Source organism: Emydura macquarii, unplaced genomic scaffold (assembly GCF_026122565.2).
Source record: "Emydura macquarii macquarii isolate MOO-44397 ecotype Brisbane River unplaced genomic scaffold, CSIRO-AGI_Emac_v2 contig_2205, whole genome shotgun sequence".
Lineage (NCBI taxonomy): Eukaryota > Metazoa > Chordata > Testudines > Chelidae > Emydura > Emydura macquarii.
This window is the reverse complement of record NW_027132342.1, coordinates 4,347,406-4,373,641: the sequence shown is the minus strand read 5'-3', so window position 1 is coordinate 4,373,641 and position 26,236 is coordinate 4,347,406. Positions and strand designations below refer to the sequence as shown.

Genomic DNA, 26,236 nt, shown 5'->3' with positions numbered 1-26,236 from the left:
CAGCTACACTGATATTTTTAGTGTGCTAATTCAAGCAGAGCTAGCGCTCCCAGCTGGAGTGTTTTAGAAGGATTATAGAAGTTAGTGGGATGGGAAAACTCCTTTTTTTATACATTTAGAACATATTTGAGAATCATAGTTTCTAAATTAGAAACAAAATCAATTGTTGTGGTTCAATTTTCTCTGGGTTCTGGCAAAAGTAAACACCAGGCTGTTGCATGCCTTGTTAAAATTTTATTTTCCTCAGAATCTTTCAGTGAGAGTGCTAGAATGGCTTTCAGACCAGTATCTTTATTTGCATAGCACAAGCTGCAACTCAGAAGAAGCATGCTGATAGCTGGTTCAAAGAATGTCTGAGCTCTGCTGGATTTGACAGCTGATGTTCTAACCAGGGCTGGTTTGTGGGGTTTTACGTGTGTGTGAATGAGAGACCCATGTTAATTGTACATTATGGGCTCCATCCTTGTGTCTGGCTGTGCTGCAGTTAACACAGGATCTATAGGAGGACAAATGGGGACCACCTTTGTTTTTCATGCTTCCCCATTTTGGTCCCTGAAGTAAGTTAGAGCAGCCTCAGAACTGCTCTAATACTCATTTGGGACTGTTATACTAGACAGTAACTTCCTGAGTGCATCAGCACTCCAGCCATGCCCTCTTTTCCAGTCCCACTCCCTTTTCTTCACCTCCCAATTAGGGCAACTTTACTGCCTCTTTGTGCTTTGGGTATGGCACAAAGGAGCTGTATCAGGGACCGGAATCTCTAGAAGCGACGGGTTCGTTCAGTTCTTAGAGCTAATTCAATCCTTGGCTTCTGTGCTCAGACCCCCAGCAAGGGCATCAATTAATACATGTTGCAATGTTTATAAAGTGACGTGGACACTCGTTTGGAAACTGAGCCTTTAACTTCAAACTCCTTTCATACAGGCCACTAAACAGCTATCCGATGGCATAATTTTCATTGTGTAAAGGTGCTTAGTCCAGCTTTAGCATTTACTTTTTAAAAAAAAAAATGAAGAAAACATGTTTCTTCTGGGAGAGGCTGGTACCACCAGTGCTCCAGAAGGCAGAATGCCAAATTAATGAGACTGCAAGAAATCTGCCTTGTTTTGAAACTTTTGCCTCAGAGGTTTTGGAAACGTTTTGAAATGACAGTAAAAGAGAGCTCCCAAGTTTAGGAATGTTGTCGCATATCCTCTATCTTTTAAAGAAGGCAGACCTCCTGCTGTGACGTTACGCTGGCATCCTACCTGAAAACTCTGGAGTGCTGAGAAGAAAGGGTCTGACGCAGAAGTGACACAAGTAAGTTATCTTTCTCTCTCAGTTTCTCTCCCCCCCCCCCCTTTTTTTATATGATTAAATGCTATCACGGGGGCTAAAAATGACTTAACACTTTAGGTAACACTGGGCTTGCGTTTGTTGGTTTTGTTTAAACTTGGATGAGACTTTTGAAATCCACAAAATACAAAGGTACAGTATAACTATGCTGAAATATACCTTTTTAAAAAAGGACAAGTATTGTGGACAGCTGCTGTTTTCACTGATTTATTTAAAAAACTTGTTTACACAAGTGATTCAATAGTTTCTCAGGATTCCGATTATTACACACTGATCACTAAAAATATTATTGTCTCACTAGGAACAGCAGGAAAATGCCTACACAAAGTTTAATGTTTATCATTTAAAGGTGAATCCTTAGCATAGCAATATAGCACTAAACATTTGGAGAAGAAAATTAGGTCACCCATTTTAAATGATATTTATCTAAAGGAGTCAGATATTCTACACGGTTAATCATCAGTGAAAGATAAGAGAGCACAAAGTGCATTTGCTTTAGAGGGCTCCATTTTTCAGCTTAAGTCTCATTAAGATTGGAGTAGGTTTGATCACACAATACATGAATGATCTAGCCTGTGAATGCTTATTGGATTTGATATCTAATTGTTATTGATTAGCACCTCTTCAGTAGCCATTAAGGCCAACATTTTTCAAAGCTTGTACTGCTGAAATTGGAAGTTTGGGTAGCTAAGATGTGAGTTTTTGCCTTTCTGGGCACTCATGGAGTTTTCAGAGGGGACATAAGTCACCCCTGGCTGGGAGACCAAAACAATGTGGTGGAATGGGGATATGGGTAAGGGTTTGGCCAGTCATCCTGAATTTTCAGAAGCCCTAAAATGATTACCGGATCTCAAACAGTGCTGCTTTTACTCACAGCAAGGGCTTGACTGAATTAGCAGGTGCAAGTTGATACACCTATATCCTTCTCCCTCAGCCAGTGCAGGCCTGTGAACATCCTTACGGCTGGTACAGCATCCAATGGTTCTACTGAAAGAGCAGGCAGGAAAGGATAGGGTGGAAATTGGTTAGGCCTCATGAAAGGGCCCCAGGTGACTGGGCTGGGTAGTTCTGAGCAATGGTTACTAGAGTGGAATATGAGAACCAGGAAAGACTAAGGCAACGTAAACAACACCGAGAAGTGACACCTTAGTTGAAAACACACACCATCATGTCAATAATTTCAATACACAGAGAATAGATAGCATATAGTGGTCAGACTCTTGGGGTCATCGCAGTGAGCCAAGCTCTGAGGAAGTCAGGTAGGGGTTCAGTCAGGTAGTTTCTGGGCTGTGCCATGATGATCTCATGTGTGAGGGCAGGGCAGGGTATAGCCAATGTGTCTGATGGTGAGTGTGTAGCTCTTTGTGCAGGAGAGAGTCAGTGACACAGACTAGAGGAGGAACTGAACAGGAGCACACACTCTACAGACACACGGCAATCTGCAACTGAACTAGGGAGCAGGGCAGGGCAGTGATTGAAAGAGGGAGCAAACTACAGGCTGTGACTGACTAGTCTGGGTTGGGTGCTTAGAGGAAGAGTGCAGGGGTAGTATAGAGTGGTGGACTGGGAGGAGTAAAAGGTTTTGGTAGAAATTCCACAGCGAGTTGCTAGTTAATCTGAGGTTTTAAGAGAGCAGACCTAGAGCAAGCCCCTCCCCTATCAGACACACCTTTAGTGGTTTCCAAAATCAAGCTGATTATCACTGAGCTTCTCCAAATTTTCATTGACCTGTATTGCAAAATATGCCATGAATTCTTCATGCCTTCAACATGCCTGCCATATGCACTGACAGCAATGGTCTTGGTTTAGGCTCAGATTTCAACATTCATACAAGGGAAGCAGACAATTATGCATGTGGGCAGCAGAGACCTTGTGAGTTCTTCACCCATAAAATACAATGTCCATAATAAGTATTGTCATTCTTGCCTTCATTAAGGTAGAACTTTGTCTTTCATCTTTTTTGGGGTTCTTATACTTACTGTCACTACGGTGTCCAGAATCACCTTTAGGATCCATCTAGAATCTTCTGTGCCCAGTACTTCAGCTGATTCAGCCATGGCATGTGTATGTGTTGGAATACTGAGCACCTCTCTGGAAATGTCCCTGTTTTTCCCTTGCACAATCCTGGGTGCACAGACTCCATTAGCATATGCTAATGAGTCTTTTCCATATGACAATGGCTGGTAGGCAGAGGAGGCAGATGGGTCAGGGTGTACTTTAACCATCTTACAGTTTGTATGGCTGGAGTGGCCACCCTGCTTTCCCCCGACTACGGCCCGAGGTGTTGGGGGTTACCATGGCTATGCTTTTCTCCCAGTCCAACCAATACCAAAGCCTGCGGGGTGCTCTGGGATGAACTCTTCACAGTCAGCACGGGTGACTGGGACCAGCTGGAGCTATCTCTCAGGACCACTAATAAATTTCTGGGCATGGACAGGCTGACCGTGGAGTTCTACTGTATGTTCTGAGATGTCCTCGGCCCAGTACTTGCCATGTTCTGGGTCAAGTCCTTAGGGAGCGGGGTGCGCCCCCTGTTGTACAGGTGAGTCGTGCTTGCCTTGCTGCCAAAGAAGGGGGACCTTTACAACCTTCGGAACTGGTGTCCCATCTTGCTCCTCAGCACAGACTATAAAGTTGTAGCGAAGGCCATCTCACTGCGGCTGAGGTCCGTTTGGCAGATGTGGTCCATCCTGACTAGACCTACCCCATCCCACGCAGTAACATATTTGACAACCTCAATTTGGTCCAGGACCTCCTCGAGCTTGGGAGTAGGGATGGTCTGTTGTTTGCTGGTCTGCCCTGGATCAAGAGAAGACGTTCGACAGGATGTACCATGGGTTTCTCCTGGGTACCTTGCAGACGTTCAGCTTCAGGCCCTGTTTCGTGGGTTTTCTCCACGTGCTATATGCTTCTGCAGGGTGTTTGGTCAAGTTCCACTGGACCCCGAGTGAACCTGTCAGCTCCAGGTGAGCGGTGTGTCAAGGCTGTCCACTGCCACTGAGCCCTTCCTCTGTCTCCTCTATAAGAGGTTAACGGGCTTGGTGCTCTGTGAGCCAGAGTTGCACATGGTTCTGTCAGCATACGCCGATGACATACTCCTCGCAGGCCAGGACCCGGGTGACCTGGCATGGATGGAGGCCTGCAAGGCTGTCTACTTGGCGGCCTCCTCCACTCAGGGCAACTGAGTCGAGAGTTCTGGCCTCATGGTTGGGGCTTGGTGGCAGGCAAGCTCCCTCCGACCCGCACTTCAGGCCATACAGTGGAGCGTGTGTCTGCTGCTCTATCTGGACATTTACCTTTCTGCCGCCCATCCCTCCTCCCCAGAGAACTGGCAGGGTCTGGAGGGCAGGGAGGCAGAGAAGCTGGAGAGGTGGACAGGACTGCTCTGGTGCCTCTGCCTGCCAGGGAGGGTGCTGGTGCTTAACCAGCTGGTCCTATCCATGCTCTGGCACCTGCTCAACACCCTGTGCCTGACCCCAGGTTTCCTGTCTCACCTCCAGAAGTTAATAAGTTCTTTTGTCCAGCACTGCACTGGGTCTCTGAGGGGTTCTGAGTCTCCCCCTGGAGGAAAGAGGGCTGGGCCTGTGCTGCCTCCACAATCAAGTCCATGCCTTCTGCCTCCAGGCCCTGCAAAGACTCCTTTATAGTGTAGGTAATCTGGCATGGAGCACATTGGTACACGCCTTCATCTGCTGCCTCTGAGGGCTCCATTATGACTGGCAACTCTTTTATCTCCATCCAAGAGGTCTCCCGTGGGACTTCTCTGAGCTGCTAGTCTTCTACCAGGACCTCCTCCGGACCTGGAAGTTGGTTGCAGCAACTAGATCCAAGGCAGCTGCTGAGGGGGTGGATTTCCTCACGGGGTCCCTGCTACACAATCCCCATCTTGGTGTACAGGTGACAAAGTCCCCATTGATGCACCAGAGGTTGGTCCTGGTAGGAGTCACCAGAATCGGAGACCTCCTGGACTACGAATGGGGGACTGGGTGGATCCCCATGTGCTAGGATAGCACATGGGGCTCTCCATTCTTTGAACCCCCCGGAATGTACTCCAGGAGGTGAGGGCAGCCTTACTGCCTGCCTCTCAGGTTTACCTTGCACAGGTCCTGCAGGAGTGTGCTCCCCGCCTGCCCCTCATCCCTGGCCCTCAAGATCTTTTCATCAGGCCCCTGCCCCGTGAGCCCCGCCGAGCCGGCTGTGAGATCTGAAGCCGGTTAATTTCCAAACTGTGCCAAGGGTACATCTGTACGTGCTTGTGCTCCACACTCTCCATTTCCTCACCCTCGTGTTTCGCCCTGACACTAAGCGGTGGGACTTGTTGTTATCTGTTGAGGCTGAGGAACCCCAGTGGGCCAGCCTCTATTCCACCCTGGTTCCATGGTCCACCAAGGATTTCAGCTGGCGGCTCCTTCCAGGAGATGTGATCACGGGTGTGTATCTGGTGTGGTTCACCCCCGTCTCTTTGACACCTGCCCCATCTGCACTGTGAGGGAGACCTTGGCACACATCTATTTGGAGTGCGCCAGGTTGCAGCCCCTTTTCCGGCTCCTCCAGAACCTGCTCCTAAGGTTCTGGCTGCACTTCTCCCCACACATTCTGATATATGCTCATCCCATCCATGGCCCCACAAAGTCGTTGACCAAAGTGGCCATCTATAAAACCAGGGAGAGGATGTTGGCTGAGGGGGTGCTCTGCGAATGTGGGGCATATTTCCATTCCTCCCTCCATTCACACATCCGGGCAGAGTTCCTCTGGGCCACGTCTGCTGGCTCCCTAGACACCTTTGAGGAGCAGTGGGCACTATCTGGGGTTCTCTGCTCGATATCCCCTTCTAGGTCCCTACCTTTGACCCCAAACTTGTTTCTGTTTTTTCATTAGTTGTCCCCTGTAATTAGTTGAGTCCCGGACTCAGTAGCTCCTCCCTTTAGGCTGTGGGCAGGTTTACACTTCCCACTTCCTGGAACTCAATAGGACCACTCTCCTATAGCCGTCTAGTCTGAGCCTGTCACACTATACATACTACAGCTGTGTTGAGGACAAAAGTTCCATTTTATGAAGAATTTTGAAATTAGGCTTTGTTTCAAATTGAAAGAAAAGTGAAAATTTTCAAATTCTCTGCAAAAGAAAATTTCCCCTTTCCACTGTTCTCCAAAAGTTTTGGGTCATTAGAAACATTTCATTTCAACAAAATAAATGTTTTGTTTCAGTTTTGTTGGTTTTATTGTTTATTATATTATGATTATATATAATATAATCATAATATAATATAATATAATATAAAATTAAAAACAAAAACAAAAACAAAATGAATTTAAAAATGAAAAATTGAAATGTTTTGTTCCAGAAATGTTGAAATGGGACATTTTAACATGGTCAGTTGTCGTGTCGTCCTCCCCCTCTAACCCCCCAGGTCTTCTTACCAAATTGAAATTGATCCAATTTCACAAAATATTTTGATTTCAACAGAACTTCATATTCCAATACAATATGGTTGGAAATTTCTCTGACCAGCTCCAGTGAACATCTTATGGCAGGGTTGTGTCATCTTACTTGTCTGTAAAGCACCATGCATGCTTTTGATGCCATATAAATAATAACTCACAACTTTTTCCAAACAGGACAGCCAATATATCCAATCTAGAAGAGCAACACCATGGAGACAAGAATGATTCCTGACCAATCTAAAGACAATCCACCTTTCCTGGACAAAAGTCTTGAGCCACTTCCTGTCAAGAGAATGTATCCTTATTTTTCTAAGTTAAAGGTATAATTCAACCTTTAATTACTTAAAAAAGGCTTGAAAACTGTGTTTTGAAGTTTTATCAATATTCAGTGAGTTCAGTGTGCTAACAATTCACGCTCTTTATTAAAGTTCAAGAAATATTACTGCTTTATGGTTTGATCCCAAACCCAATGACAACAATGGGAGTCTTCAATGGGCTTTGGATCAGGCCGAATCTTGGTAATGGGTGCATTAGAAATATACAGAGTGGTAGTAATAATAACAACTATGGCTACTTTTATTATTATTTTTTTTATTATTATATTTCAATAGCTTTACACAGGAAACTCCTGCCAGAGAAGGCAGCAGCAAAGACCAAATGTAGGCAGGGAATGCTCCTCTCAGCCCCACCCTGTGGCTATCAGCCCTTTTCAGACTGCACATAGAAACAGTGGGAGCTACAGACTCAGGTTCAACATTTTTCATTGCGAAGTATGAGACTTTGAAGGCCAGCATAATTACAAAAACTGACTGAATGAAAACAGCTGAAAGGAGTTTTTACACAAACAATACACCTTGTGTCTATATTTCATTGCCAATCCCCTGAGCCATCCAATGACTGAGGAAAGATGGTTCTTAACCAGCTCAATTTCCTTTTCTTCAGATATTTCTTGGGGCACTAGGATTCTCCTTTTTTGCCAAAGGATTTACTGGAAGCTACATGAAGAGTATGTCAACTCAAATTGAAAGGAGATTCGAAATCACTTCATCAGTTGTCGGCCTCATTGATGGCAGCTTTGAGATCGGTACGTATCTTTCCCTTTGCAAGTAAAAAGGATGTGCTTTTTTTTTTTAAATAGACAATTTGTTTAAAAGCAGCTATTCTTATAGGAGCTTTGCTTATATATCTTCTGATGGTGCAGGTAACTTAATGGTGATGATACTGGTGAGCTACCTTGGACCAAAAGTTCACCGGCCCAAAGTAATTGCTGTTGGATGTCTCATCATGTCATTTGGAGCATTTTTATCAGTGATGCCTCATTTCCTAATGGGACGGTAAATATGGCTGATATGTACCATTTAGACTCCAACTTCTGAAGCAGATTTTTTTTGGTACACTTGAGATAAAAGCTGAACTGGTTTGACAAATTAAAGTTTCCCCCAAAGATTGGGATGGTTTCAGTTACATGACAGGGTAGATATTTTAGCTTTTCTTGACTCTCTGACTTACTGAAGGCCCTATTCTGAGCCTACCTGGTTCTGTGGTATGGGGCAGCCAGAGCTCCATATTCAGAGAATGTTACTTGGATCGAGAACTAGCCAACAGATTCTGATGGAATGGTCCTCTTTTTCAATGGTGGCTGTACAAAGCAGATAGAAATCACTAATTCCTTGGTGCTATATGTGGCACTGCCCCATTTCCCATCTCCACAGCTGCCATATATGACAACCAGGGTGCTGATGGAATGACATCAGGGAAGGCAATGCCTCCCCAGCATACCAATGTGGGAGGCTTGTTTTGCCCCAGAACAGGGGTGCCAGAAAGAGAAGACTGAGTGGGGATACTGAGTGGGGCTATGTGGACCACAGAGCAGAAAAGGCCCCAATCTTTAAGTTGTAGAGGTCCAGCACTCGGAGAATTGCATGACACTGCCCAGTGAGGGGGTATCTTGATTTAGTCCATGCTTTCAGTAGAGTTTCAAAAGATAAACCTTTCCCCACAACGCAAGTGTAATATCCAGAGGGAGGGTGGCAACAAGCACATGCCCACCTTCAGGATAAACCTGTCATGGACCATATTGTCTTTCACCACATTATTAGAGGCTACCACTATATTATACTAGAGTCCCAGATGCTGGAAGAATAACAATATGGCTATCAGTAAGTGGAAACCATTGACACTACCAAACACCAGCAAAATCAGGCTGTCCCTTCTTGAATTCTTTGAACGAAGTCTCTAGATAAAAACATACAGCTATATAAACATGCAGCTAAGCAAGACACTGGAATGTGAGTGGTCACAACTGACTTTAAAATTCCTGTGGCCCGGGTTGGCCTCAGGCATGTGCCTCATTCACAGCTCTCTTAGCTGGGGCACAGCATTACAGTCCCATATAAAGGTCTATCAACAGCTATCAATTTTCTTGGGGGAAGCAGTAAGCTGTTACTCTTCCAAGCCACTATTTGTCCATCAACTCTGCCTTCATATAATAGACAAAATAATTCCATGAGCACCAAGTTTACATACAATTTTTGTAAAAGATGACTCTTTCCTATTTCAACTACATCTTACACCATTATTTTCCAGTTATAATTATGAAAGAGTACCGTTTACTGAGGACAACTCTTCTACAAGTTTAGAAGCATGCTCCCCAGCATTACCTTTACATCACCCAACTTTAGATGCTATCGAAATGACGAAAGAGTTGAAAAATTCAGGTAAGCAAAAGCTCTGTAATTGGAATTGCTCTTGGTTAACTTCATTTTATATGTTCTCTGTTTATTGGAAAGTATAATATTGAAACCACTAAGGGGAGGCACGTTCTCCAATCAATTCCCCCACCCCCCCCAACTCCATCTCCCAAGTTTAATAGAGGTCATGTATATATACTAAGGAAAAAATAGAAAGAGCCAAGAGTAGAACTCCTATTATTCAGATTGGAGTCTCTTGTTATTTACATACATATTCAATTTTCTGTAATTCCCCTAATGTATAAGGCAGAATATCCAAAGAAAACATACCCATTTTCTTGATTCAGCAAAGTTAAGCACCTATTTAGGTGCCTTGACCTCAATGAGACTGGCAAGCATTTTCTCAGGCAGGTGTAACATAAGTAAGCATTACACAATCAAGCCTGTTATTGTTTGCAAGATTACTGCCCTACCCCCAAATTTTTGTGGCCAGCAAAAGGTTATCCCATTGCAATCCAATGACATTTTTCATAATATCACCAGATCATGTCACAATATTATGATATTGCAACAGAACACAAGATTTCCTCTTGAAAGACAAACTCCAAAAGATGGTTGGCTATAAGATGGGACCTCAAGGAGGTATAGCAGGTTGTGAAGCAAACAGATAGTAACTAAATCTATTACAGGTGTTTTTCTCCACATTGTTCCAAAGGCACCATTTCAATTCTGTTGCAGATAAGTTCTTCTGAAAGCTGTTTATAAAAATGTAAATGTTTATTGCCTATAGGATGTGAAAAAGCAGCAAGCTCCTATCTGTGGATCTTTGTACTGATGGGAAACCTTTTACGTGGAGTTGGTGAAGCGCCTATTATGCCTCTGGGAGTTTCATATGTTGATGATTTTGCCAAAGAGGAAAACTCAGCATTTTACATAGGTAATAAATTGATGTACAATATCAACCCCCAAAAGAATCTTTTTAACATTTCTGCATCAAAAGTAGAACAATACACGTATTCATTTGACAATATTCTGCATTCTTTCCTCACAGATAAGAGTGGAATGCTAAGGAAGTTCCATTCTTATCTTTGGAAAAAGGTTCCAAGCAGCACCTTTTCCTCCCCACTCAGGGTCTCTTGCAACATGGGTCAGTTTGTTGGCTGACAGAATAAGTGGAGTATAGTCAGAGACTTACCCTCAGAGTGGTACATGGGGGCCATGAAGAGCCATGTGTGGCTTTAGAACCAAAACTATCACTGCTTTAGAGAACAAACTCTTCCTAACCATCCTTCTCCAAATAACTTAGCTCACTTTAATAATAATACTTTAAATATTTTTTAAAAAGCTTTCAGAAAGCTTGCAGTTTGCAACTTTAAGTTTTGGCACCTAGTACAATTGATGTAAAGTCATCAGTCTCAGACGGAGACAAATTCAAACAACTATCAGGATGTCATTTCCAATTATTTCTAATAGGCATTTCTTTGGAAGCTGGACTGCTTGTTGACCAGGGGAGAAAGACTCCCACCTATGCTAATTTATTCATAACCAGTTAAGTCATTCAATCTACCATACCAAACCCATAATCTGTGTAACTGATGCATGGCTAAGCAATTACCCAGAATAAACTTGATGGCACATAAACTGGCCATGGAACTAGCAATATAATATACTAATCTCAGGAATAATTTAATAGATGACACTGCAGCTAAAGCCACTGAAACAGTCTTCAGTGTTGAGGAAAGAACAATTGTAGATAGAAAAATGTGGAATGTACAGTATGGGGCTGTACAAAAGCCACAAATTCCCTACCTCAGTTTACCAAAATATTCAAGATCATGTCAGAACTTTCTAAGTAGGACTGGTGGAAAAATTTCCAATGAAACATTCCCATAAGAGTCCCACTGCAGTCACTCAGCCACAGGGAAGGACAGCGGTGCATCAGGGAAATGTAGCCAAGTGCCCGTAGGGGCATGAGGGATGGAACTACAACTCCCATGAGGACCTGTGGCAGCTCAGAAAGACTCAGAGACTAATACTGATGCAACTTGAAACTAAACATTTGGTTTAGGGTCAACAAACTGAAAAAAAAATTTGATTTAGAGATCCTGAAATGTTTCATTTAAACATTTCTGAGTTGAAAATTTTCATAACTTTTCATTCCATTAAAAATTTTGATACTTTAACATTTCATCCCAATTTAGGATTAAACCAAATGTTGAATATTGGATATCCTATGGGATGTAAATTTCCCTTGTTGATCATCTCTCATTCCAATACTCTTGGCATTAAAATAGCCCATTGCAATTTTTGTGATTTCTGTATACTTACAACAGGAGGCAGAGCAGTGAATTTAAATACTACAGCCCCAATCCCAGTCCTGCGAACACTTAAGCAGCTGCCTAACTTTGCTGGTATAAGCAGTCCCACTGAAGTCTATAGGACAGCTGATATAAATTGTCATAGCTCCATTGCTTCTGGAAGTAAATGTCCATTTTTTAACGGTATTCACTATATGTAACAATGATTCAGTTGTAATTTATCGAAAAATAGTGCTCAGTTTATGCCATTTTCATTACTCATATATAAGTACAAAGTCTGATTATTATTAGTACTTCATATTTGTATTGTGGCAGCTCCATAATCAAAGATTGTAGTTCCACTGTGCTAAGCAATGTATGCAGGAATAATGAAAAGATGAGCTTTTTTTGAGCTTTGCCCCAAAGAGCTTACACGCTAAGGCCCTAGTCCTGCAAAGTTTTATATGCACGGTTAACTTTATACACTATGAATAGCCTTATTGACCTCAGTCAGACTTCTCATAGTGCATAAAATTGTGAATGTGTTTTAGTCTTTGTAGGATTGGGATTTAAGGCCCGGAGCCTGCAATTCACAACACTCTGATGCACTTGTGCTGGGGCTCTATGCAGGTTCAGGGATCTCCTCATGCAGGTTCATTTGCAGGATCTAGCCATATGTGATGACAGCCTGCAGGTGGCTTCAACAGAGATGGGAAACACACAGTAACAGTGAGAGTGCTACTATAGTAAGTGTAACAAGCAGCAGTCACAGATGCTAAGCCACTATCAGATGTATTGTGGGCATCACGGCATAGGGGAATTTTCCTATTTTATTAATGCTCTGGTTTAATTACAGCCTTTAGTCCATGTAATTCTAATAGCTAATCACCATGGGCCTGTTGATGATTCACCCTTATTCATAATGAGTAGAACCTGATTCCATAAATAGGCTCATTGACTTTAATGGGAGCTCTTGGGGAGTAAGGTGTTATTCAGCGTAACTCAGGGTATAAGAATCTCATCCTTTATTATCGAGTTGCATGTAAATGTGATGAGGAAGAGGCTTTGTACCATTTATTTTTTCAGACATGTAATCTTTTCTAATATGATGGGCTGGCTGTTCGGATTTACTGTTCACTTTATAGCTCTACTAAACCCTTAGTCTTCAACTGCTCCTCAGCAAACAACATGCTTGTGAATTGGTGAGTTTAATTGCAATTGGATATTTGCACAATTAATTAGTTTAGCCAGCCATTAAATTTAACATTCTGAAGAAGGAGTAAATGGCACTTAAAAAATTATTTCATCAGGTGTGCAGAGCAGAGGCCACTGGATTGAAAATTCTACAGCGAGATTTAGTATGACATTAGGGGTGTAATCCTGCTTCCATTGAAACCAATAGCCAAGATGTGTGGCAGGTATTAAACCTGATTATATGTGATAATTATTAAACAATACAACATATGGGCCAGATGGCGCTACAAAAGTTGAGGCACTGGCCTTCTACATGTAAGTTTGCACAATTTATTGCCTACGGTTATAGCTGTTCAAAAATTACAGAGTAAATAAAAAGATGAGGTGGGTGAGGTAACATCTTTTACTGGACCAACTTCTGTTGGTGAGAGAGACAAACTTTCAAGGAACATAACAAGAAAAGGTCACAAATGAACTTAGTGTAAGTGAAAGGGACATGCTGCCACCCACAAAGGAATGGGCCTTTTGGAGCTTTTTAATTTTTTTTTCTCTGTAGCCATGACATGTGGTGATCAGTAAAATCAAATTGCATTGCAGTTCACAAATTATACTAAAAAATATTGTAACAAAATATGGCATGGGCCTGACCAGTTTGTACTAAACTTCGCTGCTCACTCATTTGCTTCTTGTTGCATCCCAGCCCCCTCCTTCGTCTCTGATGGCTGTTTAGTTCGTAAGCAAAGACCTTGAGTGAATTGCTGGCTCCAGTGAAGTCAATAGCAAAACTCCCACTGACTGCTATATGGCCGGGATTTTCCCCCTTCTTCTCTACTAGCCTACTTTTGGAGCGGTATAAATAAATATTAATGTAGCTGTTTGTTGGTTTGTTCATTCTCACATTCACTTTTATTTTGTAGGCGTTCTTTATACTGAACTACACTTAAACATGGGCATATTAATTTCACCTTTAGACTAATTAACATTTTCAGAGGATTCTAGTTATCATGGATAAATCTATATATCTACTTATTTACCTGTACTACTACTTATCACTGTAGTTTGGCTCTGAATGAAGAAAGCATGTAAGCACATGCTTAACTTTAAGCATATGACTCAAAGGAAATACCCCTCCTTAAAGTTAAATTCAGGGCTTATTTGAGTATATGGTACAAGGAAAGTTATGCATCCTACAGTCAGGTAGACTGCTTGTAATCTTCAGTTGTAAACACAGTCATGATCCCTGCAATATTTATAAAACTATATGCTTCTTGGTAATGTTCATTAACTGAATGATACAGTTACATAGATCTGAAAGAAAAAATAATCTTTTTGGATTAAAATCACTGTAATATAAATTTTTTTCCTTATTGTCTCTTGACCCTGATCCTGCCAGGTATAATATATGTGTTAGCCCATATACAGCCACATTGACTTCTGTTGGGTTCCATGTGGGTGAAGGAATCTGCCTGAATATTATCACAGGCATGATTGGAGCCTTAAAATTAAAGCAAAATTTCTAAAATTTATCATTAGAAATTCTCATGCACTGTATGTATTTTTTTCAGACTATCGGTTGTTTTTTTCTGTGTATATCACATACCATATCATGGCAGCTTTCTTCTCTCACAGGCACTATACGATCATCTGGAATGGTTGGGCCAACACTTGGCTTTCTGCTCGGATCATTCTGTGCTAATCTGTGGGTAGACATTGGAGTGGTGGATCTTGGTAAGACAGAGATGATTTGCCGAATGATCATACTGAAATATCACTGACACAGATGCTGTCTGTGTTCAGAAATTGTTTTTCCGGTTGCTCTCTCAGAAGAGGGGCTTTCCACTGCTAACATTTCAATAGCTAACATTATTGTTTGGTTTACATGCTAGATGGGAAGCTGGAAATGCAGTGATCTGCACAAATGAACAGAACACTGGGGAGACTATGTTAAAATGAATATGTAGGACTTTCCAAAGAGCTGGTTCTGCTCCAGGTCAACAAATGGGCAAAGCTTCGTGTGGAAGATACTTTCATCTTCCAAATCACTTTGCCCATCTCTAATCCTGGGTATGGTTTTCGGTCCCATAAAGAGAGTGTTGCATTTTTTATGCGATTTTCTTGGGAAAGTGTTGCAATGGCAGACTGCAGCAAGAAAGGGACATCAAGGCATGCCAAGAGACATGGTTGCCCCTGGATGAAGTGACTAGTAGTTCCTATTCTTGGGTGCTTTGGAATGATTCACCAACAAAATAACTTTTAAATCTAATCTTAATTGTTTAAATATTGAATACAAATGTTCTTCCATAAGTTTAAATTGCTCTGTTTACTGAAATATTTCAGTTAATCAAGAAACAAAAACATGGTGCTTAATCTGGAATCTCTCTCTCTCTCTTTCTCTCTCTTCAGAGAGTGTAACCATAAATCCTAAGGATACTCGTTGGGTTGGCGCCTGGTGGCTTGGCTTGGTGATATGTGGAGCAGCCAGCTTTCTGGCTTCATTGCCTTTCTGGTTCCTTCCTTATTCCTTACCCAAAGAAGGAGAAGAAAGAAATTTGAAGAAACTGAGTGAATCATCTGTAACTATTCAAGAAGATCACTGTAAAATAGAACCCCCAAGTCAACCACAGTTAAAGTTCTCAGAAGCAGTAAAAGGTAACAGAATATTGGATGATCTATTTCACGTGAATTCCCTCTCAGGTATTGATTCTGGGCTCCTTATGCGTTTGTACAATACTTTGCACAATCAGGCCACATCCCTGGATATTACTGCAAAGCAAATAGTAAATCATCATCATCATCATACTACTTAGTGTAAGTGTAACCCACTGGTGAGTGTGTGTTACAGATCTCCGCCTGTGCCACTCCACAGAGAACATGAGATGGTAGAAATCCTGCTTCCCTCCCCTCCTAAGGAGCTTGAGCTAAAGATGTAACAGTGCATGCTTTTAGATGTGAAGGTCCCTGTTCAAGGCCTAGGTGTATTGGCCATCACAGTGGCATAGCATGTTACATTCATAAACATAAAGTAAGAGGTACTGCGCAGGAAAGATGGTGCAGGCAAACCTGATTCTACATTAATGAGTCCTTCATTCCTGTGAAGTTACTTTTCTCTATTAACTAGAGCAAAGTAAAAGAGGGAAATACTGAGCACAATGTTGCCCACACCTACAGTTTTATTGCAAATCTCATGATATTCAGTGTTTTTCTTAAAGCCCCAGCTTCCGTAATCATGTGATTATGGGAGAACCTTTTCATTTTTTTAAGTAAGCTGAGAGAAACTTGGAGATGCAAATCCTAAATGTTTACCTGATGAAGAGCTCTGTGTAGCTCGAAAGTTGTCTCTTTCGCCAACAGATGTTGGTCCAATGAAAGATATTACCTCACCCTCTTTGTCTCAACCAAAGAAAAAGGCAAACAAAATGAACACTAAAATTATTATTTAAAATGACATGATTTTTGGGACCCACCTCTTGAGCTTTGAACACCTAGGGTTGGCAATTCTTCAGATAACTTGCAACCACTAATTAGAGGCCCTATTCAAAATTTGGACTAAGCACCGTACAAGTCCATAGGAAACAGTCTGTGTGCCAAAGTCTTTACAATCCAAGTAGGTCAGTGACAGAATCAGGGATATAAACCAGGTCTCTTGAGTCCCAATCTAGCACACTATCCACTAGACTGCACTGCCTCTTTACGCACTAGTATCTCTCTAAATCGAGTGTGGAAGAGGAGGAAAATTCTCACCGTTATAAAGAGCCCATTGATAGTGTTTAGCATGAGGGGGGAAAAATAAATTAAATTTTCCAAAAAAGTCAGTAACCAAATCGGTGTCTGGTTCATCAGGGGCATGATGGCAAAGCTCTCCATGTGTCTGTTTCACATTTAGAAAAAAATAAGAAACGCACCTTTCCTTTCCAGATTTCCTACCAACTTTGAAGAAACTTCTTGGAAACCCAATCTTTCTGGTGTACTTGTTCCTCACTATTCTGCAGTACAATTCTCTTGTTGGGTTGATAACTTTTGAGACAAAGTTTATGGAACAGCAATTTAATGTGTCAGTGTCAAGAGCCATCTTTCTAATTGGTATGTGTTCCTCTTCTTTTCACCCGAAAATGAAAAGTTGTCATTTGTTACTTCATCTTCAATCTTAGGACCAAATCCTGGTCCCACTCATTTCCAAGAGAGTTTTGACATTGGCTTTAATGGAGTTGAATTGGACCCTTAAGTATAACATGAAGGAAAAAGGATTCCTTTGCAGGGTGGGGTGGGGGAGTGGGGTCAAATCTTAAATAGAGGATTATTATTTACCTACAGTATTTTTTAAATATATAGTTCTAATGATAATTTTTCCTGTGTTTCTTAATATAGTAAACTAGTTGATAAATCTCAGACAAGGCTTTTCTCTACTATTGATGGCATAACGCCATCTGAACCCTTTGTGGTTTTGAAGATATTGAGGCACTTGGATCCAGATTCCTGGATCTGAACCAGTCCCTACTGCTTTCATTATAGGTTGGATCCATAATGGAACAGACCTATTTCTGGTCCTGGTTTGGATGCAGCCAAAGTCTCACAGAGCAAGATGGCTAACCTCTCACAATAACAGCTTGTAAGATGTCTGCAGTTTGGGGTCAAAGTCTCAGGAGAAGAGTTTTTGTGAGGTTTTGACATTATTGGATCTGAACCCAAACCTTAACCAGGATTCAGCCTCCAACCTACAAATGGAATCCCAATTCAAGCTCAGTCCAAATCCAAACACTGCCTACTTTACCATCTTTGTTAGCTAGCTATGGCCAGACCTCAAAAGGTTTGGAGGCTCATATCAGCTAAAATGGGCAGTATGGATAGGAGGCTGGGGGAAGCTGAGCCTCCACACAGAAGGCCAGCCATACAAGGGGCAAATGCTGCTGATGCGGCGTGGATCGCCTCCCTCTGGAGGCATGGTGCTCCGCCGCCTTTGGAGTGCCGGAGGCAAAGCTCCCTAGAAGTGAGGGGGCCACTGGCATCCAGACTGTGGCCCCACCCGCGCTCGTCCCCAAGGCCCCTTTCACCACTCACTCCTCTCTGCCTCTTCCCCTGAGGCCTGCCCGCTTGCTCCTCCCCACCACAGAAAGGAGTGAATGAATGGGCCTCGGGGGGAGAGGCAGAGAAGAGCGGGTGGCAGGCAGGGTGGGGTGGGCTCAAGGAAGGAGGCAGGAAGAGGTGAAGCAAAGGTGGGGTCTCGGGGGTGGACCCATTATGCAGGAGCCAGTGGCCCCCTCCCGCACACTTCTAGGGAGCTTCTGGTGCTCGCATGTAAGCCTCCCCAAATGGAAGATTCCCATGCCACCTATGTCAGCTGAGTAAGTTCCCACAAGGTGGGATATCTATCTGAATTGTCTGAACTTCTAGCACTTGCAAACCTGTGCTGGAAATCACATACAAAAAGGCAAGAAATATAATGAAAACAGTCTTTTTCTAAGGAATCGAATGCATGAGGAGAAAATGAAGCGTCAAACAAAAATGAAACAACTTTATTGACCTTCAAAAACGCAATCTGAAGAATAGCACAAGGTCTGGATTAGCAGCTATTTCAGTGCTAAAATGAATTATACATAGTCATAGTTAAGAAACTAAAAGACACAAAATGCAAACCACAAACTAATGTCAGACATTTATTTTAATAGGGTCCTGTTTCAATAAATGTAAACATCCTTTTGTTCCCTTTTGTTTGCAGGCGTGATACTTTTACCCATTACAATTCTGGGGATGTTTCTGGGAGGCTTTATCATTAAGAAGTTCAAGTTACACGTAACTGGAATGGCAAAATTTGCATGTACCACCTTTATAGCTGCATACCTGTTAAACCTCCTGTACTTCATATGTGATTGTGAGGTGCTCCAGGTGGCTGGTTTAACAGTCTCCTACTCTGGGTTTGTATTCTCTCTGCGTTTTTTTGTCAAATCTCTACCATTTTTCTTCATCATTCAGAAACACATTTTCCATATCCTTGAATTCTTCTCATGATAGTTATATTTCAAGATGGGCCCAAACTAGAACACTGGATTTGAACCTCACCAAACTAGGGAGCAGTTCAGATCTGAATTTAGATCTAAACTCTGTGACAAAGGCCCTTGTTTGCATACTATAATTCACTGGTCTGTAACTTTATACACAGATACACTATACATATTTGTTATAAAGTTTATAGTGTTTACTTAAAGGGAAAAGTAACAGGGGGCCACATCCTCAGCTGGTGTAAATCAGCTCCATTCTACTGAGGTCAGGGAGCTACAGTGATTTGTGCCAGCTTTGTTTGTTATTGAGGCTTATTGATAGCACACATTAGAGAGAGTTAGTAGTTAGAGGAGATGCTTCGGATACTTGGCTGCTCAACGATAGGCTACGTTTACACTGACAGCGGCAAAATCGCCGCCGCCAGATCGATCTTTCCAGATCGATTGAGTGGTCAGTGAGACCTGCTCAATCGATCAGGAAGTTGACTGAGTAAGTCCACCCCCTCAAGTAGCGTAGCACTGAGTCAGTGGGAACGTCGGCTCAGCGCAGTGTGAACACCACGCAGAAGGGAGGCTGAGCAGTCGACGTCAGTTACGCAAACTACTCTGCGTAGTTTGCGTAACTCCCGTTGACTGGTGCCGAATCGCGCGGTCAGTGTGAACCAGCCCTTAGAGACATATGGAACTTGGTGGTCTCAGTTTGCAAATGGCTCTGCAGACCTTGTTTCACTTTCCGCTCATGAAAATTTGCACATTCCAGATCCGATTCATCACTGCGTTTGCACCTTATATAAACATTTATCCCTGTGCATAGAGAGTGTAAAGAACTACCACTGGCATACATCAGTGGAGACGTTAGAAATGGTGACATTTCACACCCAATTTACAGAGCTGTAAAGGGCTACCTGAGGTGCAAGGCAGTGGAGAATCAAACTCCCAGTATCCAGACCAGGTATTCAAAGGGAGATTCACCTGAATCCTCTAGTAGACGTGGACAAATAACATAATTTTTGGTTCATTGGCAGTTTCAAAAAGTTGGGGGGAGGAAAAAGTGTCACGTGAGACTGAAAACCAACATATTCATAATTTTCAGTGAATTGAAAAGTCAAAAAAAATTGGGTCCAATGAAATGTTTTGTTTTGCTGAAAACAATGTTTTGTTATGATTTTGGGCCATTTAAAAATAAAATTAAAGGAAAGTTTGAAATGAAAAGTTGTTTCAAACTGAAGAATTAAAATGTTTTGTTTGAAAAGTGTCAACACAAAATATTTTGATTTTTTTCAGTTTTTTCTTAAACAAACAATTCAGCTAAATAAACATGAATTAATAAAGGTTTCATTGCACTGAATTTAGTGGGGTTTGTTTTTTCTCCTCCCCCCAAAAAAAGTTTTGTGTGGAAAAATTTCATCCAGCTCTACCCACTACCCTTTGCCTGGTTTTCAGCCCAATAAAATCTCAGTCCATGTTTCTTGAAACTCAGTCCATATTCAGCTAAATGTGCTCAACCCTTTTGTCAAACCTGACACCAATGTTTTCTGTAACCAGGCAGGCCAGCATGACTTTAAGCTTAGTTACAATAGGATCTCAGAGTTTTGTTCAGTGGAGACTACTGTGGCCAGGTTCAGTCCCTGGCAATCAGGCTGCCTGTTGAATTAGAGATGATACAGAAGAATTAAAATGATTGATTTGGATTGCTCCCAAGACTGGGGTTACCCTAAAGGTGAATAAATTGTTCAAGTAATTGCTTCTCCAACTCAGAGGGGTAGTAGTGGAGGGAGAAGAGGTGGAGTTAGTCTGAAGGTGGCAGATTTCATGTGTCATTTTTTTCCTGGACTGAGTCTTCCACTAAATCTATTAATAATCCCATTTTGTGTCTATTCATGTCATCCTTGTCACTAAAGATGCCTCCAAAAATATATAGTCATACATGGTTTGCACTTTGAAGCCACAATCCAGCAAAATTCTTAATGCTTTATGATAAAACCAAGAGAACCTTGGTTTATCGTCTCTCAGGGGAAAACACAACTAAAATACTTTTCATTCTAAAATTTTGAGGCAGTGATTGTTTTTCTTTCAACAGCCAGGTTTTAAATTGAGAACCAAGAGGACCTTGGTTTAGGTAATTTTAGCTTATATTCTATATGCAGTTACTATCTATCAGGTCTTCAAACTCCATTGAATGCAGGCTGCCCGCAGAGACTGCTTTACTCCACCTCATTTCTCTGTGCTTGGGCATTCATGTGTTGTCTATGTTTATTTTTCTAATAAGGAATTGTTTTATTTGATCACTTATGACTCTACTTGTAATCTCTCCAGAGTAAAACAAGCTTCCTTCCCAAAAAACAACTTAATTGCCAGCTGCAACTCTGACTGCAGCTGTGTATTGAATCAATGGGATCCTGTATGTGGGGACAATGGAATCACTTATATGACTGCATGCTTTGCAGGGTGTAAGTCATCAGTTGGGACTGGAAAGAATATGGTAAGAGAATGCAAATGATAATTGTTTATATGGATGGATTTCTGTTGCTTATTTTTAATTCATTTTATTTTATGCTTAAGCAACCATGTAGAAATAGATACCAATTCACCTCTGAACTTGTGACTGGGCAAAGCACAAAAAGCATCCAGCTGGGAATTTCAAGGGAGCTCAAAGGAGCTAGGTGCCCAGCTCTATTTTCAGAGAAACCCTGGGAAGTTATGTACCCAACTTCTATTGGAGTTGAATATCCTAGACTCACTCTTACATTTACTTTGCTTTAAAGTTTTTTTAAACTTAGAATTTGGTTTTTTTTAATAAAACAATGTTTTCCTACTCAGGAAAAGTGACTGTAAATATATATTTCTCAGCAAATCTGATACTCAGATGTAAGCACATAGAATACTGAATACTTCAATGATAAAAGTATTTTTACTGCCTTTGCTCCTGTTAGCTTGCAGGGGCAACACTGAGTAAGAGGATTCTAAAGCATTTTGTTCATTGGAGTTGCTAGCTATATTCTAATCAATCATATATGCGCAAATACGAGAAAGACAATGGAGTCACTAAGGATGTAATCTGGCCAACAGACTCTCTATTACTGAGAACAATATCTGAGATGGAAAGATTCTAGTTTAGGACCTGATACTCATTTGCACTTAGGGAGTGTCTATATGAGGAAGTTAAGGTGTGACTCTAAATCTATTCAATTAAATTGGTGCAAAAAGATATGTACATTTTCCATTTTAATGCAGCTTAGTTTACATCAGTTAGGAAGCAATTTAAGCTAAACCAAATAAATCACATAAGCTGAAATAAGAATATTTACACAGTGTTTGCAGCAATTTAAAAAGCAATTGGCGTCAAACTTATGCAACTTTCAAAGAAAAAGGCCCTTCTATATCACACTGGTAGTTGGTATAAATTGCTTTGGGTGAATCAAACAAAAGTTGCATGTCTATATTCGTATTTGCAAAAGAGTTTGCCAATTAAACCCAAGTTATCTGTCAGTTAACTCAAATTACAATAAGGCCACAAATTTTAGTCCTACCCATTTTGAGTATTGTCAACATAGTTGTGAAATAAGCACTGTAAAGTTAGGTGCTTAAAATAAAATGTCTGGCCAGGCTTTTCAAATCAGCACAGGCAGTTTAGCTCAGCATCTCCATTAAAATTATATTCCTATATTGCTCTGAAAATCTCAACAGGAAGGTTGTTCTAGGAAGTGGTAAAAGAGAGAAGAAAACTTTCAACTCTAATCTGTGATAAACTCAAAATGGCTTCTGTGACATCACTTAACAATTTTAAACTATAAGGCAATACTTTCAAACTCGGTGGTGCCTAAATAAGGGTTTCAGAGGTGCTGAGCACCCACAACTGCTACTGACTTCAGTAGCCAGCTGCAATGAGGTGTCCACTCCACTCAAGGTAGAGCAGGTTAAGTGAGGGCCATAACCTGATAGGCTGCACCTGGGGAAGAGCCAGGACTTGAAAGGCTGATTAAAAAGTTATCCCAGCTGAGAAGGAACACAGGGAGCTGGTATAAAGCCAGAAGTTGGCAGCAGCAAGGGGCTACAAGAGAAGTCGTCTGTAGTCAGTGCCTGGGAGGTGCATTTGGGGCTACAGAATTAGGTGATCTGCAGGTACTCCCTGGGAGAAAGGAGCGTGGTCTGATAGATCTAGAGAGAGGAGAGGCCAGAAGGTAAGAGCTGAAAAGTAGGAAGGAGTTTGGGGAAACAGCAATAGGGTCTGGGGGTAAACAGACCACAGTTGCTAGGCATAGGATCCCTGGACTGGAACCCAGAGTAATGAGTGGGCCTGGGTTCCCCTACTAGCACCTGAGTGAAATGGCATAGACTGGGCAGAGGATCCAAAGACTTTGTGGATAGGTGTCTAGGGGGACTTGTGATACCCAGGAAGGGGAGGATTGTAGTGACCTGGCTGGAGGGAATACCTCAAGTCCCAGAAAGAGTGGGCAGGGCCATGAGGTAGGGAAGGAAGCTAATCTCCTAAAGGCCGGGAGGTGAGTGAAACTTTTGATGCTACCACACAGGCCACTTTTAGTTAGATGTCTAAATATAGATTCAGATGACCAACTGTAGATACCCACATTAAAATAAATAGCTATGGCTAGACTATGGGCCTAAATATGTACTTTAAATGACCCCCAAATCTTAGCTATGAACAACTTTGTGGACATTCAGAGCTCAACTTTAACTTTAATGTAGCTTTCATCTAAACACAAAATTTCATATCTGAGTAATAGCCTGGCTGACTAAACTGGATTTGCAGCTGGAGCAATGGAGAGTAGCAGAGGCATTGAGGGTAATCTGGCCCACAGCCTGCAAAGCATTTAGGGATCCTCTATTCCTGTATGAAATACACTGTATTGTTAGCTACAATCAAAAATCTGGCTGTTTGGAAATTCGTGAGTGCGCATGAAGTAAGTGAGTCATCTCCTCTTTCTCTTTCAGGTGTTTCATAACTGCAGCTGCGTGCAAGTTCAAGGGCCTGAGAGTGGCAATTTCTCTGCAGTTCTGGGACAGTGCCCAAGAGAAAGCTGTACCAAAACATTTCCCTATTTTTTAGCACTACTGAGCACATGTGCACTTATTTTAGCTTTAGGAGGCACTCCTGCATACATGATTATGTTTAGGTAAAATCCTTTACTTAACCTTGACCATAAAGTTTGGGGCAAACAGAAACAAAGTATTAATGTACCAGTTTGTTCGTTTCTACTTTAAATTTTCATTCTTTATCTCAGTGGGTATTTCTGCTTTTCCAACAAAATTCACCGCCTGTGCAGAGGGCCAGCAAAAGCCAAGCCATCATTTGCCTCACTTAAACTCTATTTGGGACTTGTGTGATGGATTAGATATGCCTTGTTCTGACCCGCTCCATTTAATATAGCCTCGGCGGGGAGCGTTATTCAGTAGTCAGAGCAATGGATTCCCTTTCTGACTCTGTGTGCGTGACCTTATCAAAGTCACTTAATTTCTCCGTACCCGAGTTAACCCATTTGTAAAATGGGTTATTATATTTACATCACATAAGGTTTTCTGAGAAAGAACTCCCCTTTATAAAGTGGCAATGTCTCTCTCCTGTCTGACTGGGATTCTGCACCGTTCCCTACCTACACTGAGTTCCTCTGCAAGCCAGACTGCCTAAACAGGTCGCATTTGTGTTTTGCTTTCTCATCTGAGGCTATCAACAGTTGTAATCGGCTATCGTTATAAATTGCCACACAGGTCTGTCTAAGCAAGCACATCTATTCTTAAGGTGAAATCATTACAGAGAGAACATTAAAAACAATAAAAGAATCTCGATGCTGATCAGCTTACCAGAAATCCCCCCCAACTCAAACAGGGGCTCTGATAGGTTATCTGGTCTTCAAACCCCAGCAAGGGTTTTTTCTGGGGTTACTCAATAATAGCTTTAGCTGGGAACAAGCAGCACGGTGAATAGTTCATTCTTCCTTTTCTACAGCTTCAGCCTTTGAGCCAACAGGTGATCAGCAGACAGTGGTTCTCTCCTTAGGATGTAGCGTCAAAAGGTGGGGGTCCAGAGGTGGGAATTTGCATTCACCTTCCTGCAGGGATTTCCTAGGAAAACCTCTTAACTTTGTTTTTGTCCCAAAAGTGCCTTCTTGTTTGGCACATTGTTTAAAATAGTCCTTTGAAGCTCATAAGTTTCCAAGTTTTACCTTGGCTGTATCTCCCCACTAGAGAGGTTACCTACAATCCCACAAAGTTTGCATTTAATACAATCGACTCGAAAGAAACAAACCTCATGCAAGAAGATTTTTTTCAAGGACATTACAAGAAATAGTCCTATCCATCATAGTAGTTAATTCAGGTCAACCCACCCCCACCTGTGATTTGCTACATCGAGTTAGTTCTCTCACTGTTAAACTACAGCTTTTATGGAAATAGTCCTGTAAAGAGTGTTGTATGTATAAGCTAGGGTAAAAAGTAATTGGCAGGACAGGGAGTGCAGGGAGACCCAGTCCTAAAACTATTTCATTTGCACTTTATGCAGTCACCTAGTAGCAAGAGGAAGGCAAAAGGCAGTAGCATGTAATCAAGGGCCTCATTTGCATGTTGAAGATCACATTAAAGCTCATGTCTCCTCAGATGCACCCAGGCCTTTCACCATTTGAGAGTAAGGGAGCTGGCCCTTAAAGAGCCTGAGGTTTAATACTTTTGAGTGCAGAAGACTTGGTACTTAAACTTATTGGGCCCTGACTTCCAGTTACACTAAGGCCATTTTACACTGCTTGGGTAGTATAAAGGGGTCTTAAAGTGAGAATAAATTACATTAACAGCACTATACCAATATAGTTAAAGTGGTACACCCTCCCCACCTAGTGCTTCCCATGTAGAAAAAGGAATAAGTTATACTGGTGTAAGGCACCTTCATACCAGTGCAACTGTGTCTGCAGCAGGGGTTGTACCAGGATAACTTTACTGGTAAAAATAATCACACAAAGTGACATTTACACCAGTACAAAAACTGGCCTTACTGCACCAGGCCTTATTGTAAAGGAGAATTGGGTCCATTTATTTCTACGCTTGTGCTGGAGTGCAAAGCCTGTGTACTCATTGCTCCAGGCCCTCTTTGTGTCTATTCCTTTCCCTATTTCCTCCACTCTGTACCAGACACCATCTTGCCACTTCACATGTGATGTTCTCCCCAGTTGCTCTCATTTCAGGTGGCCTTCATGTATCTGCCTCATCAACTTTCCATCCCCTTTCAAATGTCATCAGAAAAGCTCTCTCCACACCCTTGCTGGCCCTCAGTTGCA

At 41.9% G+C, this 26,236-nt stretch overlaps 1 protein-coding gene across 3 annotated transcripts in view; it reads left to right on the top strand.

The window, feature by feature from the left end:
• Positions 1-947: 947 nt before the first annotated feature.
• Positions 948-26,236, top strand: part of LOC137160598 (solute carrier organic anion transporter family member 1C1-like) — a 33,054-nt gene continuing 7,765 nt past the window's right edge. For 2 of the 3 annotated variants that reach the window (XM_067559184.1, XM_067559185.1), the window contains exons 1-12: positions 948-1,299; positions 6,954-7,099; positions 7,722-7,863; positions 7,981-8,113; positions 9,366-9,496; positions 10,260-10,406; positions 14,590-14,688; positions 15,364-15,609; positions 16,876-17,040; positions 18,674-18,869; positions 21,270-21,435; positions 23,907-24,088. In XM_067559184.1, the coding sequence (XP_067415285.1) occupies positions 6,989-7,099; positions 7,722-7,863; positions 7,981-8,113; positions 9,366-9,496; positions 10,260-10,406; positions 14,590-14,688; positions 15,364-15,609; positions 16,876-17,040; positions 18,674-18,869; positions 21,270-21,435; positions 23,907-24,088 (1,718 nt within the window). In that variant the 5' untranslated portion in view covers positions 948-1,299; positions 6,954-6,988. The remainder of the gene's footprint in view (positions 1,300-6,953; positions 7,100-7,721; positions 7,864-7,980; positions 8,114-9,365; positions 9,497-10,259; positions 10,407-14,589; positions 14,689-15,363; positions 15,610-16,875; positions 17,041-18,673; positions 18,870-21,269; positions 21,436-23,906; positions 24,089-26,236) is intronic. The other variant, XM_067559182.1, reaches the window with a different exon arrangement.